The 16,991-nt window shown below is 36.1% G+C and overlaps 2 protein-coding genes across 2 annotated transcripts; both read left to right on the top strand.

The window, feature by feature from the left end:
• Positions 1 to 928: 928 nt before the first annotated feature.
• On the top strand, positions 929 to 10,036 carry fscn2b (fascin actin-bundling protein 2b, retinal). The gene is made up of 5 exons (XM_053511870.1): positions 929 to 1,748; positions 8,135 to 8,291; positions 8,748 to 8,869; positions 9,041 to 9,208; positions 9,302 to 10,036. The coding sequence occupies exons 1-5, from the start codon at positions 929 to 931 to the stop codon at positions 9,505 to 9,507; spliced, it is 1,473 nt and encodes a 490-aa protein (XP_053367845.1). The 3' UTR covers positions 9,508 to 10,036.
• Positions 10,037 to 10,746: 710 nt separating this feature from the next.
• birc5a (baculoviral IAP repeat containing 5a) lies at positions 10,747 to 15,908 on the top strand. Its single transcript, XM_053511885.1, has 4 exons — positions 10,747 to 10,934; positions 11,115 to 11,224; positions 13,978 to 14,095; positions 15,681 to 15,908. Exons 1-4 carry the CDS (start codon positions 10,827 to 10,829, stop codon positions 15,771 to 15,773), a joined length of 429 nt encoding a protein of 142 aa, XP_053367860.1. The 5' UTR covers positions 10,747 to 10,826; the 3' UTR covers positions 15,774 to 15,908.
• Positions 15,909 to 16,991: the final 1,083 nt, after the last annotated feature.

Genomic DNA, 16,991 nt, shown 5'->3' with positions numbered 1-16,991 from the left:
CAGGATGGATTACAGCACCTTAAAAGTGCACGTGAAATAAGAGGAAAGAATGGACAAAAAGACATATTAACAGAGACGAAGAAGAAGAAGAAGAAAAGTCAAGGGGTGACAGGTAATACAAATATCAAAAGTGATTACTTTTGTATGGAGTAACAACAAAATTACCTGGTCATCTTTGTGAGGATTGAAAATGTTGACATCTTGCAAATGGTCTGCCTGTTGGGATTCATAGATGCCTCTATTTAATGACGAACTTTTAAGAGACCTTTTGGAAAACTAAAATATGAGTAAAGTCTGCAAAGAGGAAAAGGCCAGGAATTAATAAGGTGGACAGGAAAAAATTGTTGAGCAGTTACAATCTATGGCACCAGACAATGTCTCTTTAGGATTCAAGACTCCCACAAGTGGTTGCTGGTAGGCCAAAACTGGCTAAGATTGGTCAATGCATTGAGAAACAGTAGGAGAGATGGAGACAAGGGGAGGAAGGGAGTGAGTGAGTCAGGAAGAAAGGGAACTGGTGGGATCAAGGTGACGTCAGCAGCTCACTGGATTGAGGTATTGAGTCCTGCTGATTTTAATCTGAGCTGATTAGGAAACAGAAAAACTGAGCTCTGCTAAGCTCTCTTGGGAGAAAGACTACTGTCTTTTTGAAGGAAGAAACACAAAGGACTTTATCAAATTACTAAAAGAAAGCTCAAATTATCAAGGACCAAATTAATATGAAAAGGGGATATGTAACAACAAAGTAAGTTACAAACAAACAATAGACTAAAAATCGGGTAGACTTTATTACACTTGTTGAGAATTGTTTTTGAGTGAGTTCAGCTAGTTAAGACAGCGAAAACAAAAAAGCTAATTAGTTTGCTAATTGATTTCATCTTTGGACCCCATTATTATTCTGTTGCTTTCAACTGAGTTCTACACCACAATGCCTATAAATGGCAATAAAGCCCTCAAGCTTCAGTTTGGGCTGATTAATTATGAAAATCGCTACCTGACAGCAGAGGCTTTTGGATTCAAAGTGAACGCTTCAGCTCCAAGTCTCAAGAAGAAGCAGATCTGGACACTTGAGCAAGATGAGATTGATGGCCAAGTGGTGTACTTGCAGAGCCACCTGGGCCGCTACCTGGCATCTGACAAAGATGGCAAGGTGAGTTGTGAAGCTGAGATACGGGAGAGTGGCTGCAGGTTTATAATTGTGGCACAGTCAGATGGCCGCTGGGCCTTGCAGTCTGAGCCACACCTGCGCTTCTTTGGAGGATCGAAAGACCACCTGTCATGCTTTGCTCAGACCATTGGTGAGCCAGAGCTTTGGACTATGCACCTGGCCCTTCACCCACAAGCCAACTTGCTAAGTGTAGCTCGCAAGCGTTATGCTCATCTATCTGCACCTGACAGTGAAATAGCTGTGGACAGCAACATACCATGGGGTGTTGATGCTCTTCTAACTCTGGTTTACGTGGATGGCAAGTATTGCCTCAAGACCAGTGACAGACGTTTTTTAAGCAACGATGGGAAACTGTTGTTCGAAAATGGCCGTGGGACTGTATACACGTTGGAGCTAAAATCAGGAAAGTTAGCCTTTAAGGACTTTGAAGGAAAATACTTGAGCCCAATGGGACCAACAGGTACCCTACGCTCAGGACGCTGCTCCAAACCAGGCAAGGATGAGTTGTTTGACCTAGAGGAGAGTCATCCACAGGTGGTGTTTCAAGCTGCCAATAAGAGATTTGTCTCCATTCGACAAGGTAAGTTGTTCGGGATGCAATCTATTTGTATGTGTTTTAAAGTGTTAGGGATTAATATTGTTTTGTTTTTTTTGTTTTGTTTTTGAAGTGAATAAATTGTTCTAAACTGCTAAAAAACATGAATAGAAGTTGCGCTATTAAATTTTTTTTTGAAAGCTTGCCTACCCAAGGCATTTAGGTGAGACTAGTAGTTTGCATCCAGAAGGAGCGAAGGAATCTGTGATCAAGATGTTTATACTATGGAAAACAACTTTCTTATTTTTTATTATTAAAAAAATATTACACAAATATAAGCAGCACAAATGTTAATAGAAATGAGAGGGCATTAGAAGTTTAATGAGTGGCTAAAGTCATAGCTGGAGTTAAAAGACCATACTACCAGTGCTGGCTTTTATTTTTAATTTTTTATGTTTTTCATAGTGGTAAGCATAATATGTATTTAAAAACAAAGAAGAACAATAAAAAAAAACTTCACCATGCCCATATCTGGTTTAAATCCAAATAAAGATATAGATAAGAATATTTAAAGCACTAAACAAGTACAATACACTCCTAAATTAAATATACTGAGGGTACAAGGTAATTACATTTTACTGGATAAATGATGTCAGACTGGAAGTTTTAGTTGAAATCGAGTTAAACAGAAAAACTATTTTATTAATTTGCTGCATTGTCAGCGATCTTTCCTGGAAGTATCTCTGTAATCTGCTGTTACATCTTTTCCAAGATGTAATGGCAGATATGACTCTCCATCCTTCTCTTTTTCTGTTCTCCTGTAGCAGTTTTATGTGACAGAGTTCATTACCATACAGCTTCGGTCACCATCAGCTTAGGTAACTGAGACTAGAGCACTGCTGTGTGCTTTACAGACGCTAGCTTTACATACATGCCAGCTAAATGCATTAAGTAATAAGTAAGTTATTTTGGGTTAATTTGCCCTTTAAAAAACAACAGGGATTCTAGGAATTTCACTTTCTCACTCCTAGAAACTTACATCTCAATCAGTGTTTGCTTAGATGCATTTGCTTTATATTTTTATTTGCAAGGGCTGCCTCCGGTCTGTGTGTGTGGGGTTTGCATGTTCTCATACTTAGTGGGTTTCTAGCAGGTACTCCGGTATCCTCGCAAAGACATGCTAATTGGCATTTCCAAATTGCCTGTACTCTGCGTGTGTGTGTGTGTGTGTGAGAGAGAGAGAGAGAGAGAGTGTATGCATGATTGTGCCATGTGATGGATTGGCACTTTGTCCAGGGTGTAACCCGCCTAATGCCCTAATTCCCCCAGGATAGGCTCCAGGCCTCCCATGACCCTGTACAGGATAAGCACTATAGAGAGAGAGTGAGTGAGTAAGTGAGTCTTACTGATGTGCCATGGACCTAGTATGAGTAGAAAAGCCAGTACCACCCAGCAAACCTGATGCCTGGGACAAACAAGTAAAGTAAACTAATAATTTAACAAAAAGTAGTCGAACATAATATATCTATCTTTCACATATGGATATTATAATTATTTAATTATTGGTAACTATAAAGGGGCACAGATTATATTAAATGCATTATACTAAATTGTCTTTATTGTACAGTCAGGCAAATTAACTCTTTAATTAAAATTTAGATTTTAGTCTCAGATTTTTCAGCAACATGCAAAGTTTCCTAAGTGAAGCTGTTTGTGAAGTTCAGGTTACTTCATTTATTTATACGAGGTAGATAACTGATTTCACCCCCCAATTCTCTCACATAAAAATAATCTAGTTTAGTTAGTTACTTCTATTTAAATAAGTCACATGGTCTGTAAATTAAAAATAAATAAATAAATAATAAATAATATAAATATAAATAATAAAGCGCAGCATGTATATTATGGTATTCTAGACGAAGTGTTGTAAATGGTGAACTCTCAGTTTTACCGTTTTGCCATTTGTTTACGCGACTGCTTTTGGCAGTTGTATTTTTCAGGCAAGTACTTCTATCCTTTTTGTCTTGATTAGGGCCTCAGGTATTATTGAAGAAAAGTTGGTGTTGGTATGGTGAAAAAATTGTGACAATGAGAATACTAACTTATTCAAAGTTAGAATTTGCATGCCATCCTTGAAGCTGTTCTTGTTCTACACACAAAGTGATGCAATTTTCCTTGAAATGAACAAGTATTACCATTATTATTATAATGGTAAGTATTACAATTAACATAATACCTGAAAGTGTTCCTTTTCTGTGTGTTACTCAAATCATTGTCTGTTAATCAGTTTAACAAAATGTTTCTCCACTCTACATGCCAGTTTTTTTCCCCGAATTTAAGAATGCATGGATGTAGAGAACAGCAGTGAATCAAGAAAGAATAATACTAAATCATCTTAGCAAGCTGTTTTAGGAAAAAATAGATCACCACATTAGCGCAAGGCGAATGTTGCAGTCTCATGAAATGTAATGATATTATAAAGCTGGTGGGGGAAAAAGGCCCTGTGCATGGGCTTGACCTTAGCTATATAATTTACTGCAACTGTCTCTTCAGCTGGGCATTGCTTTATTGTTTGGCCAGATGCTGCTGTTTTATATTCGCTGGCTAAACAAACTGATAGCACATTGCACTTTTTTTTCCCTATTTGACCAGGCGTCTACGTTGACTTGCTTGTCGCAGCGATAGTGTAATGTCTACTTTGCATGCTGAAATGGTTTCCACCATCTCCAGCACAGTGTTCCTGGTAAGCACTTTGAGCCACCTGCGGTAGATAAATTACTGTAGCAAGTCATTGGCTCTGAATATGCATTGTAGGGAACAGAAGCTGGTTCCATTCTCTCTAATTCCTTCTTCTTACACACACAGGAAGATATACATACTTGCTCATACATTCTCACAAAGCAACGGTGTCATTTCCCCTCTTTATTGGCAGTAGGATGATGATCGTGGACACACAGTAAGAGATAAAAACCTGCACATGTGGACAGATACAAAGATGCAGACGCATACACCCGAAAGCGGCAAGGTGCAATAAATAATTTAGTGGACAGGGTCATTTCAATGATGGTGGAGTCAGTTTTCAGAAACACAAGCCTTTCACTGCTTTTCTTTATCTGGAACCCATGCTATAAGAAAGGCCACTACAGGGAGGCAAATCAGAGAATCCTCTGGGAGAGCTGATCTTCTAGATGGACGGGCAAAAAAAAAAAAAAAAAAAAACAGGGAAAGAAAGGCGATGGAGTGAGTGATTGCATACCATATTAAATAGACTAGATTAATTAGGCTAGGATGAGCCAAACACAATATAAATGTTGAGGTGAAAGCTGAACAGTATGTATACAGTATATACATACATCTCACTGTATCTGTGGCTTACAAATGATATATGATTTTTGAGTGAAACTGTTTGTCCATTGCAACCTTAATCTATTCATAACAGGATACGCCAGTTATGCTAGTCATAACTGCATTTTCTTTCTACTAAGATCAAATTTGACCCATTTTTGATTTTATCAACTATACTGATTGCAATGGCTTTCTTATACTAGAATTAGCTTTACTGAGAGTGCCATATTATAATTTTTTTTACATGATTAGTTTGTGATTAGAAATACACCAAATTAATGTAAAAAAAAATTGTTAGAACCATAATTAAGGGCTGTTAAAATCACTTTTGTGTTCTTGAACAATCAAATCTGAAAATACAATTTACAAACTGTAATTTCTTCATTTGAAATATTGACAATGAATACAAATTCTATGTTGTGAAAAATGAGGCAGAGATGCATCGCCAAAGTTTTGATGTTTTGGTAGTGGGAAGAAGAGAGAGAGAATGGTGCACAGCAGATGGAGTAGTTGTAGCTAATGGAAAAGAAGCATCTCTATCCATCTACTGCATATTCATCCCATACAAAAAGCAATTAAGCAAAGTAATTCTGCTAATGGATGCAGCAGTTCATTTCTCCCAGAGAGTCTGTGCATGATGAAGGAAGGCCAAGATGACTTCCGACAAGTCCTCCAATCAGTGCTGCAGGTCTGGGGTTCATTAAGCCCTGGGTGCCTCACTCTAGGAAGCAATACAAACTCAGATGATCTTGTAATCAATAATGAGAAGTGACATTGGGTGGCTGTTTTTCAAAACCTTTCTCTGTTTGGAAGATATTTGCTTGGATTGGAGATGTGCTAGTATCTGTTGGATTGTAACCAAGATTATAAGGAAGTAGGTTTGTGGGGTGAAGCGATGACGGGGAACTTATTGACTAAAATAGCAAATTAGGCAAACATTCTAGTGAGGAAAATCTGTTTTCAATGTCCTTTACTGAATTTGGGCATCAAGACTGTAAAAAACAGATGGACAGGTTTGCATTCTTGGTAGTTTTTTATTGTCTATGCTAAAAGCAAAGCAGAACTGACAAAATGAAGAGGGGTACTTGGCAACTGGTAAACCACAAGAGAATTTCCATTCATAATTCATCTCTCGGTAAATGTCTTTAATGCCAATAACCACTCTAGCAATGGACTGAGGATTCCTAAGTGCACCAACACAAGGATGTCTGTCCAGGGGATCGACTATATACGGGTCTTGGTGCAGGTTCCGCTCTGGGTATATAAATGAACAAATTTTAAAATGTATGGTTCCTATTTAAATCGCTTAATTTAATCAAGTAGACGTCTGACAAGAACCATGTATACTGTTCTACCTGCCCTAGTTTTCAGGCTCTCTCTGTCTTGGTATCTTTGGGTCCTGTTACATTGCACAGAAAAGGGTTAGTAAATCGAGAGGGAGTATTCTGTGATGGGCCTGAGGTCATTCTGAAGCGTGCAGGATTGAGCTTTGTGGCCATCACATTGTGAAGGAGAACTGATCAAACGAGTAGATAAGGGGAGAGTCCAGTCACAGCTGGCCCCTAACTTTCTATCTGATGTGGACAAGTAAGGAAGAATCAGACATGAAATTGGAAAATGAAGTGTAACGGGACACTGAGATGAAGGGTCTGCAGTGAAATTATCAAAAAACTTTTCTCTCAGAGATCACTCTAACCTGGGTTGTGGTAGAAACAAGCAGTCCATGATAAATATGAAAAATAAGCAGTCCATGTATTCTGCGCTGATGAAATTATATCATTTATTGCTAATCGCAATAGGCTGCATGATACAATTATAATTGATAACATATTGCTAGGGAACGATTGTACAGAAAGCAGCACACATGCATGAAACATAAACATTAAATTGAGAATTTTAAAAAGGCATTCCATGCGTGAGCGATGGATGCCCGCAGGTTGTGCTGATAGCCGTGGTTTTTGTCCCAGCATGTCTTAGAAAGCCTGCTGTGTCCCATCAAAACACAGGCATTTCTTCAGCCCCCTTCTTTTCTTTTCTATGCTGCTTGAGAACCTGAGCATCAGTGCTGATGGATTGTACATATGCCACTCAAAGCTGCTTATTGGGCCCCACAGTGCAGCTTTGCATTTCTCTACTGACGGTATTATGGGAGCACAAAATGAGAGGAGGGGAGGGGTCAGAGAGGGGGAGGGTTGAAGAGTGGAGGGTTAAGGTTCAAGATCTGGGCTGTTAAAGGATTAAGGAAATAATCAAGGGATATTTTAGGATGCATCTACTTTCGGCATGAGCAATTGCAATCTATCTGGGGCATTTCCTAATGGAACAAAAGCAACAAGCTCTCATGTCCATTTAAACGTGTAGATCTTCCCTTTTTGTTTGAGCGTGTAAATGAGTATGTTTGTGGACACTTTGCATTAAAAAACATTTGGTTGGTGAAAACCATTTTGTCTGTTATATTATTACTAATATTTTGATTATTTAACCTATTTCTATGCATTTTATCAATTTTATTAAGTATAATTATTTTACTTGATTGACTAGTAGTTTTATCCTTAATTAATGTAAATTATTTGATAATATATAAAACAAATATCAAAATAGGTTGAATTATTTCATAATTGTTTTAAGGCAAAAAAGTTATAATTAAACATTACCATTAATAAACATCAAACAACATTAGGCAGACAAAGTCAAGACAAACAAAATTTTTATAAACCAAAAATATTTTACTATAAAAAAATACACTGGAACAATTAAAAGTATAAAAATAAAAATTGTATATTCTCAAGTAAGTGATTCTTTTAAATCTTTAAGTGTTTCTTTTAAGTTTTCTTTTAAAATTATGTATAATTTATTGTATGATAGCTAGTTAGGTGAGATAATGTGGCATAGAACTACCATAAAAAACATTAGAGCAGATTCATCCGGTTTCTCAGAATTTAACACCGTGGAATAGTACAAAATGTGTTAATGTGTTTCTGTATATTTTGTCTGTAAAATAGTAGAAACATGGTCATGGTGATGTGTTTGTGATTAATAGAAAAAACTTTATCAATAAGTAAATGTTTGTTACTTTTTTGTCACAGGGGTGAACATCTCTGCAAATCAGGATGATGAAACAGACATGGAGACTTTTCAAATGGAGATTGATAAAGAGAGCAAAAAATGCAAGTTCAGGACAAATGGAGGCAACTACTGGATGCTTGTAGCGCACGGAGGTATTCAGTCCACAGCCAATGAAGTGTAAGTCTGATCATAATTACTAAATTATTACTACATTATTACTAAAAACTGCTGTCTGTGTCAGAATCAGTTATTAATTACTTTTATTGTGTGAAATATTATATATGTTTTGTTGCAGCCTTAAAATCACTATTCTGATTGATCAAAGTGTTGATTATTTGTCTGTAAAAGCATGATGCAACTCAAGCTTCACATAAACAGACAAAAAATGGAAAGTCTTTAGAACAGACAACTTTTATAACTTTTTTTTATCAAAAAAATACTGTTGGCAAATTGTTGTGGAGTAAAAACAGTGGATTAAAACAAGGACGCATGCTGTAATTCTGAAATAATAAACTTCATTGTCTTATGACACAAATACAATTACTAATTCTTCTTGTGTAAAAAATTAACATACCCTTCCCAATAATGCCTCCTAAACATAAAACAATGGTATTTCTTTCTCTGCCTTTTCAGAAGTGCCAACACCATGTTTGATATTGTGTGGCTTGGACAACGTGTGGCACTACAAGCTAACAATGGGAAATATGTGTGCACGAAGAAGAATGGACAACTTGCTGCAGTCAGTGACTCAATAGGTGGGTCCTGGCATATACCAAAACAAAGCTGTAGCAGATCCAATATTTTGCACCTAGACGTGTTCACATTATTATTGATTTGTGTAACAATACCCAGACATATTGTTCCCTTTGAAGCTCAATTTCTTCTTGCTTCATGACTCTTCATGAATTTATTCATGCCTTTTACAGGTGAGGATGAACAGTTGATTTTGAAGTTAATCAACAGGCCCATCCTAATTCTCCGGGGTGAGAATGGATATGTGTGTCATCACAAAAACTCTAACACATTAGATGCAAACCGTTCTGTTTACGACATCTTCACATTACAATTCAGTGATGGGGCATACCATATTAAAGGTAAATGTTTGGTTTATTCATCTTACATTAGTACATAGACTTTAAATCATTGTCAAGTTTTGTTCATTGTCAAGTTTGGTATGACTCTTCCAGGTGCAGGAGAGCGGTTCTGGTATGTGTCCAGCACTGGCTTGGTGTGTTCAGATGGAGACACACCTGAAGACTTTTGCTTTGAATTCTTAGAGCATGGCCGCATTGCAATAAAGGGCAAAAACGGCAAGTACCTGCGTGGTGACCAGGGTGGCACACTGAAATGTGATGGAGAAACTGCAGATGGCTCATCTCTCTGGGAATATTGACACCTAGTGGTCATTTTAAGGACGTTCTGGCTCCTGCTTCTAATTGGATTGTGGAAAAATACACATGTGGGCAAAAACAGATGTTGTCTTTGTATATTAGCTTATATACAAATATGTCAATACTTTCTCAATAGCTAAATGCTAGTATTCTGGATTTGAAACTTGATAGATAAGAAACCAATGAGTTTTAACTCGACAACACAAATTTTTAAGTTCGTCTTAATAGTTATTCATTTATTTAATAATTGAAAGTATCAGTTAGCTTAACGCAGCTTTTACCCTACATTTACACATTGCATTCTGTTGATTTTTAGCATGTTTAATAATTGTCTTTCCCAAAAGTTTGTGCAGTCTTAACATCTAACATCAAAGTCCTAAGTTCCTTAGGGATAATTTCTTCCACAGACTTATTTGTCTTTCTTATTTTGTTATTCTTGCCAATCATTAAACAATGGGTAGTTTATGTTTCTGTATTAAATAATGTATTTCAAATATTTTAACTTATGAAGTGTAACATTCAAAAAATGATATGATTAAAGGGCTTGTTATATTTTTTATTGAGAACATCATAATGAAATTACTGCAGATAAAACTTATTAAAAGATGATTACTTTTAATAACCATTCAGTGTTTTCCCCTGTAACTACAGGATATTTAAGATTTTCTTTTTCCCCCTTACTAATAAGTATTGTCATTAATAAAAACACATTTTTGTGACTTAGTGAATGTCATACGTTTTAGCACAACGTTTTGGCAAATTAATGTCATCCTAATATAGTTAGTATTAAAATATATCTTTTAAAGATTGTATTATTTAACTATAACCTTTTGAAACTTATATTTTCTCACTCCGATATGTCTCTATTTCTAAGGAGAGTTGGAAATTAATTTGCACAGGTATGTCAACAGTACATTTTTGGTGCTTGACTGAGTTTCCTTTCTCTTTTTTTGTCAGTGATTTTAACTTGTCCACTGATGCAGTACTCCACAGGTGAACATTTAAGACTCCAATAAATATTGCAGTTTGATAATTAAAAGATTGTGTCGGATCAATGTGTGTTTTTGTCGTTGTTATCAGGAGCTTGTAATAATCGGTATCGTAATGAAATACTGTAGACGGTTTTACTGACGTCACCTGAAGATGTTGCAACTCCACTAGATGTCGCTGTCTCTCGAAGTCGGTCAGCTGATGCGTGTCACGTGGCTCAGTTCAACCAATGAAATTGTGCGCTGGGAAATTTAAACGTTACCAGCTAACCCTTACCGTGTGTGTTTGCGCGGCTCTCCTAAAAGTTGGGTTGTTTATTTACTTTAGAAATATGGAGCACATTATCGACGAGCCAACAACGTTGTATTTTTATAAAAACAGGCTTTTAACCTTTAATGGTTGGCCATTTGAGGAAGACTGTGTTTGTACTCCGGAGAACGTAAGTGACACCACGACAACAAATCTGTAGGGTTAAAATGCTAAATTTTACTTGTATTTAACTTACTGCCTGTTTATTTCTGCCAAATAAGTTTGTTTGCCTGTTTTAAGATATCTTTGGTTAGTGTTTATCTTGATGGTTTTGGAAGGATTTGATGGTTTAAAGATATTCCTGTTGTAGATGGCTAAAGCAGGATTCATTCACGTGCCCTCTGAGAACAGTCCTGACATAGCGCAGTGCTTCTTTTGTCTCAAGGAGCTGGAGGGCTGGGAACCAGAAGATGATCCTGAGTGAGTAATACAGTGCCATCAAACAGTGACTGTTATGGTATTAATCTTGATTATGCATTAAATATATAGTAGAATACCATTTATCAAAAAAGGTGACTGCTATTGTAATGCTGACTAAGTCCAGTGCTGCTCACTGTGACACCTTTGTAGCAAATATTCCTCCTGTTTTTTTTTTGTTTTTTTTTACCAGAAGTGCATTCATGTTTTAACAACAACAAAAAGATGTGTGTGTATTGTGCATATACACTTTTGCTGGCCATTTCATTAGGTGCACCTGTTCATCTGCTTATTAGAAATAACTATCTAACTGGTCTTCTCTAATAAAGGAAAATAGTCCTATTATAATTGCTAAAACATATACAGTGCATTTTGAAGTAAAAAAAAATATATATATATATTTTCGAATAAAAAGTGAAACATGTATATTCCAGATTCATCACATGTATTAATATTGTTCAAGCCTTTGTTCTAATTTTGATAATCTAGAATGAAAATGATAAAATGAAAATCTAGAATTTAGTATCTCAAAATATTGGATAATTTAATTTTGTTTAAATAAATTGCAAGTAATACTGTATAAATACGATGTATCTGTCAGTCTAGTTCAGTATAACTTGTATAAGACAGTTAACATGGGGAAGACTGCTGACCTGACAGCTGTCTGGAAGATGATAATCACAAATCTCATCTTTGAGGGTAGGCCAAAGAAGGTACTGCTTTGAAGCATATTTGTGGGAAAAGTGTGGTAGGAAAAGGTGCCCAAGCAACAGGGATGACTTCAGCCTTAAAAAAAAAAAAAAAAGTTAAGCAAAGCTTATTAAGCAAAGATTTAAGACTCTGGGAGAGCTTCACAAGTAGTGGACTGTGGCCACAGTGAATACATCAAAAGCCACCACTAACGGATGTCTTCAAGCAATGAAGTACAACTGGTTTATTTCTAGTATCAAGCCACTCATGAGGAATCAGTAGCATCTTACTTGGACTAAAGAGGGAAAAAAATAAGCATTTCTTAGTGGTCCAAAATCCTCTTTCCAGATGAAAGTGAATTTAGCATTTCATTTGGAAATCAAGCTCAGGAGAACTTAAAGCACTTTATGCTTTTATTTGCTGACAAGCTTTATGGAGATGCTGATTTCTTTTTACAGCAAAAATTAGCATCTGCCCACAGTGCCAAAACTATCACTAACTGGTTTGCTGACCATGCTATTACTGTATTTGATTGATTGGGCAGCCAACTTGCTTGACCTGATTCTCTATGAGCCATTATCAAAAGAAAGATGAGAAACACCCAAACCAACAAGACAGAAAAGCTAAAGGCTGCTGTCAAAGCAACCTGGGCCCGTATTAACAAAGCTTCTTAAAAGTTAATTAACAAACCATAAAAGTTGCTCCTAGTGATGAAATTCTAAGAATTTCTCCATAAATTTAGGACTAAATCTTAAAGATAAAAATTATTCACAAAACATCTTAGCCATTAAAGCTCCTAAGGTAAAATTTAAGAGCAGAGAAGACGACTTAATAGTTTCTGTAGGAGAGGACAAAATGGCTGAAAGAAAAAATATTCCCCAAACACTGAATGTAAAGCTAAAAGGAAACGCTGCTCTTCTGTCCAATTTGGTTTTCTTGTTCTTGTTTACTCCCTTCCATCTCTTGGATTGTTGGCTACATACAGCCATTTTGCTCCCATCGATCTAGAATAGATTACAAGTAATAAAAGCAGTATGGTAAATAAATGTAAGAACTTTAAATCTAGTAACTACTGTGTGGAAATTGGTTGCTTCAAAAGTAGACACATTTTCAACATTAGGCTGTTTAATTACCTATAAGATATTTAGCCTAGAAACTTTGCATAAAGTAGCCTGTGGTCATGATTAAAAAAAATTCTTTATATACAAACATTATGATTTCACTGTCTGTTCTATTATCATATATTTTGTTTTCACAAAAAGCACATTTCAAGACATTTGCAAAGGTTATTTTATCAACCAATCACAGTCCTTGAATTGCTGCATAATAATAAATCCCTAGCACGTGGCCAACCACACCTCCTCACTAAAAGTTTTTTGTACTTTCCTTACTTAGAGTTGCTTTAAAAAGTTTCCTAAATCACTTTTAGTCTAGGACTTATTAAGCTAAGATGTGCTAAGATATATCTTTAAGAGAATTCTAAGAAGCTTTGTGAATACAGGCCCTGGTCTTCAATAACGCCTAAGCAGATTTAGCATAGTTAGCATCGTTTTTCAGAATTTGTGTTTTAAATCCTTTTTTGATTGATTTTAGGAAACATTCTATTTTTATATAATATTTTGTGATACTGGATTTTCTTTTTTTTTTCTTGAGCTGTAAAGCATCAAAGCAGCCATTAAAATGGCTTCAAGTACTTTACATATAATGAATCTAGAATACACAAGTTTTGTTTTCTGAAAATAGGTTTTTGCTTTAATTTAGCAAAGGCAAAGCCGCTCTTTACTGGTGATGTTTCAGCATATTGCTCTAACACCTAAGAAAAAGTCTAGGTATAAAGAGCTTATTTGCATATAATATCTGATACTAAAATCATTTGTCTCACCAATCTAAAATTATTATTATTTTTTTTTTACTTATGTTTTGGCATAGTTTTATTTTAATGCAGCCAAAGGTGTATCAAATGTTTGTTAAAGTGTCTTTTGGTAGCAAGGCTATACTGTATATCAAAGTATCATTTTATATGTAGGTCTTTTTTTAACATATCCTTTATTATTATTATTATTTAGAAAGGAGCATAAAGCACATTCTCCAAGCTGCAATTTTATTACATTAAAGAAGTCTGTGGAGAGTCTGACTGTGGAGGAGTTTCTCAGGCTTCAGAAAGAGAGGCAGAAATTTATTATTGTAAGTATTAAGCATAACTAAACTCACCTTGCCTGTTCCTGGAGGAGGAAATTAAAGCAATATCAGTTGAACTGGAAACTAATCTTTGGTCTAGAAAAACAGACATGGGGCCCTTTACTCACACAAACTGATAGCTACCCAAAGTTTCTGTTTGTTTCAAATTATTAGGGTAAATGTTTTGCCTTAATGATTATAAAATAGGGCACATTTATAAATATTAGTCATAAAGGGGTATTTACATCTTTTCAGAAGCCCACTATATACAGTACTTTTTAAAGACAAAAAAAAAAATAGTGCACAAATTGCACAAAATGTTTGCATGGATGGAATTTTGTAGAAAAACATTGCTAAATCCACTTGTTTATTAATTTGTAAATTATAAGTGCTATTTTTGACCTTGTAAACAAAAAACAACAACATAGACACATGATGTGGTGTTTGCATAGATAGCTATGTAACGATAACAATATAATGCTGCAAATGCCTGTAAATTATGTCACACAGGCATGATCATATTATATTAATGAGTAAGTATCTGATGGGCATTTCGTATTTTAAAGTTTACACACTACCTAAATCATTCATTTTCAGCACAGACATTTACGTAATTACTATAAAACATGCGATTGCCTTCTCTGGTAAACAAAAAGGGAAAACGCCCTAAATGAAAACATTCAGACCTAGAGGCAGTGTAACTGGTCCACATGTGGTCATGTTTTTGGGCACTAGAAGGAACCCAAATGAAAAACAGTTGAACAGGGAGAGAAAATAGCATCGAGACTAGCATCGAAGTTGGTACTCTGAACTAGTTACACAGCAACTTATCCATTGCACCAGTGTGATGCTTACTCTAAAACACGCATTAAATATATAGTACACTTACTCATCTTCTGTACCGCTTTATCCTGTATTCAGGGTCGCGGGGACCTGGAGCCTGTCCCAGGAGGCTTAGGGCACGAGGCAGGGTACACCCTAGACAGGGTGCCAGTCCATCGCAGGGCACACACCCATTTACACACTACAGGCAATTTGGGAATGTCAATTAACCTTACCTACATGTCTTTGGAATGTGGAAGGAAACCGGAGTACCCGGAGGAAACCAAACAAGCACGTGCAAACTCTGTGCACACAGAGACGGGAATCGAACCCGGACCCAAACCAATACACCACCGTGCTGCCGGATATATAGTACACTGAGTCATAAAACATGCCCCAGATGACACTGACTCTAAGTTTGGAATAAGAAATGAGGGGAACATAAGCACCACGTTTGACGAACAACAAAATACTACTGTTCATAGCTGATAACTTTAGGATTATTTTGAATAACTATAAAATAACATCAACTCGCAATGATCTATAATTTACTTGCTCCCCACCAACTTTTACCGCAAAGACAAAAAAAAAGTTTTGTAGTTTTCCGCTCTCCCCCCCCCCCATTTCCCATCATGCATTTGCCTGAGGGCATATGACAAGTAAATATTTCCTGCACCTGCAGTGCATGTAGCATTACTGGTACATGATGCAAACATCCCATAATAAAAATGTTGAAATTATTTATCTTTTTTTTTCTTTTATTCACTAGAAAAAGGTTTGCGGCCAAGCAATTGACAAATTTGAAGAAGCTGTGAAATTAAAAAGGGGACAGATCATCCAGTCTGCCATGGGTGAAGAATGAAGATATCACTATCATTGCTTCTCACAAGACATATTTCCTATTCTCCTTAATTTGATCTCTTTTGAGTAATTGAATAATTTGGAGAAGGTAAAATGTGTGTGTATATATATAAACAAACATATATGTGTGTGTGTGTGTGTGTGTGTGTGTGTGTGTATATAGCCTTTTTTTTTTTGGATTTAGATTTGAAAGGTTTCGGTTTTTTTTTTATTATTATTATTATTTACACAATCTCTAATAAATAATCATTAATTTTAAAGTCATGGCTAAGTTGTGGATTATTGCTCTAAGTACTTTTTCCCGATTGGCTTAGAATAATGACAGATAAGAAAAATATTTGATATTGAGTCTGAGTCTTCTTATAAGGGGAGCTGTGTCAGATTAACTGATCTGATGTGCTTTATCATGTCTGTGATGAACGAAGGATTTTGAGGTCAACACATGGGAATCCCAAGATAACATCTAATAGTTTTTGTGATCACATGATAAAACTTTGCATCTTAATGTGCTTTATTAAAATGTCTGCTGCATTAAGTGTGCAGTCGATTTATTAATGGTGAAACCTTGTAGCATTACTGACCCTTACTAGTTTGAAGTTATTGTGGAAATAATTGCTTGGGTAGGCCTTACCTTTCCACCCAGATGGGGACCTTGACCTAGCTGTTGCCAAGAAGTTGGAAGACCACTATTGTTCAGAATGTCCTTATATAAAAATGTACCTTATATGCATTTATTTGGCAGATCCCCTTATCCAGAGTGACTTCTACTTTATCTCACTTTATGCCAGATTACATAAGGTCTGACTTTAGACCTATGGTAAAGACTTACCAGAGGTTGAAAATTGTGATTGAAAGAACACTCATGGCTTGTTATTTCTCATGAAATAGCCTTTGCATTAATTTCCCCTGGGTCATGAGCTAGACTTAATGTTGCGTTTCGAAAGCGCTTAACTCACTATAATATGAATAATTCAAATGATATGATGAGTGTGTGTTTCCGGTCATGAATATGCATATATTTATCCAGATTTAATACCTCCCATTGGCGGAGAGCTGTGAAGACGCCTAAGTGTTTAACATGACGTTATCAAGAACAAATTGTACGCGTTCACACGCAAAGTGATATTAAAGCGCATGTTTCGACCGCAGAAAGCCTGCGGTAGGTGGGTGGTGCTCAGGACTGCTGTCTATGACGCTTTTATCCACCTTGTGTCACTTC

This window comes from Clarias gariepinus, chromosome 14, assembly GCF_024256425.1.
Source record: "Clarias gariepinus isolate MV-2021 ecotype Netherlands chromosome 14, CGAR_prim_01v2, whole genome shotgun sequence".
Lineage (NCBI taxonomy): Eukaryota > Metazoa > Chordata > Actinopteri > Siluriformes > Clariidae > Clarias > Clarias gariepinus.
This window is presented reverse-complemented; position numbering and strand designations above follow the sequence as displayed.

Bases quoted from the DNA above. Each gene is read 5' to 3' on its own strand.
- fscn2b (XM_053511870.1), top strand. From the start codon at position 929: ATGCCTATAAATGGCAATAAAGCCCTCAAGCTTCAGTTTGGGCTGATT. The intron at 1,749-8,134 runs GTAAGTTGTTCG...TTTTTGTCACAG, and splicing joins ATTTGTCTCCATTCGACAAG to GGGTGAACATCTCTGCAAAT. The intron at 9,209-9,301 runs GTAAATGTTTGG...TGACTCTTCCAG, and splicing joins TGGGGCATACCATATTAAAG to GTGCAGGAGAGCGGTTCTGG.
- birc5a (XM_053511885.1), top strand. From the start codon at position 10,827: ATGGAGCACATTATCGACGAGCCAACAACGTTGTATTTTTATAAAAAC. The intron at 11,225-13,977 runs GTGAGTAATACA...ATTATTATTTAG, and splicing joins GAACCAGAAGATGATCCTGA to AAAGGAGCATAAAGCACATT. The intron at 14,096-15,680 runs GTAAGTATTAAG...TTTATTCACTAG, and splicing joins AGAGGCAGAAATTTATTATT to AAAAAGGTTTGCGGCCAAGC.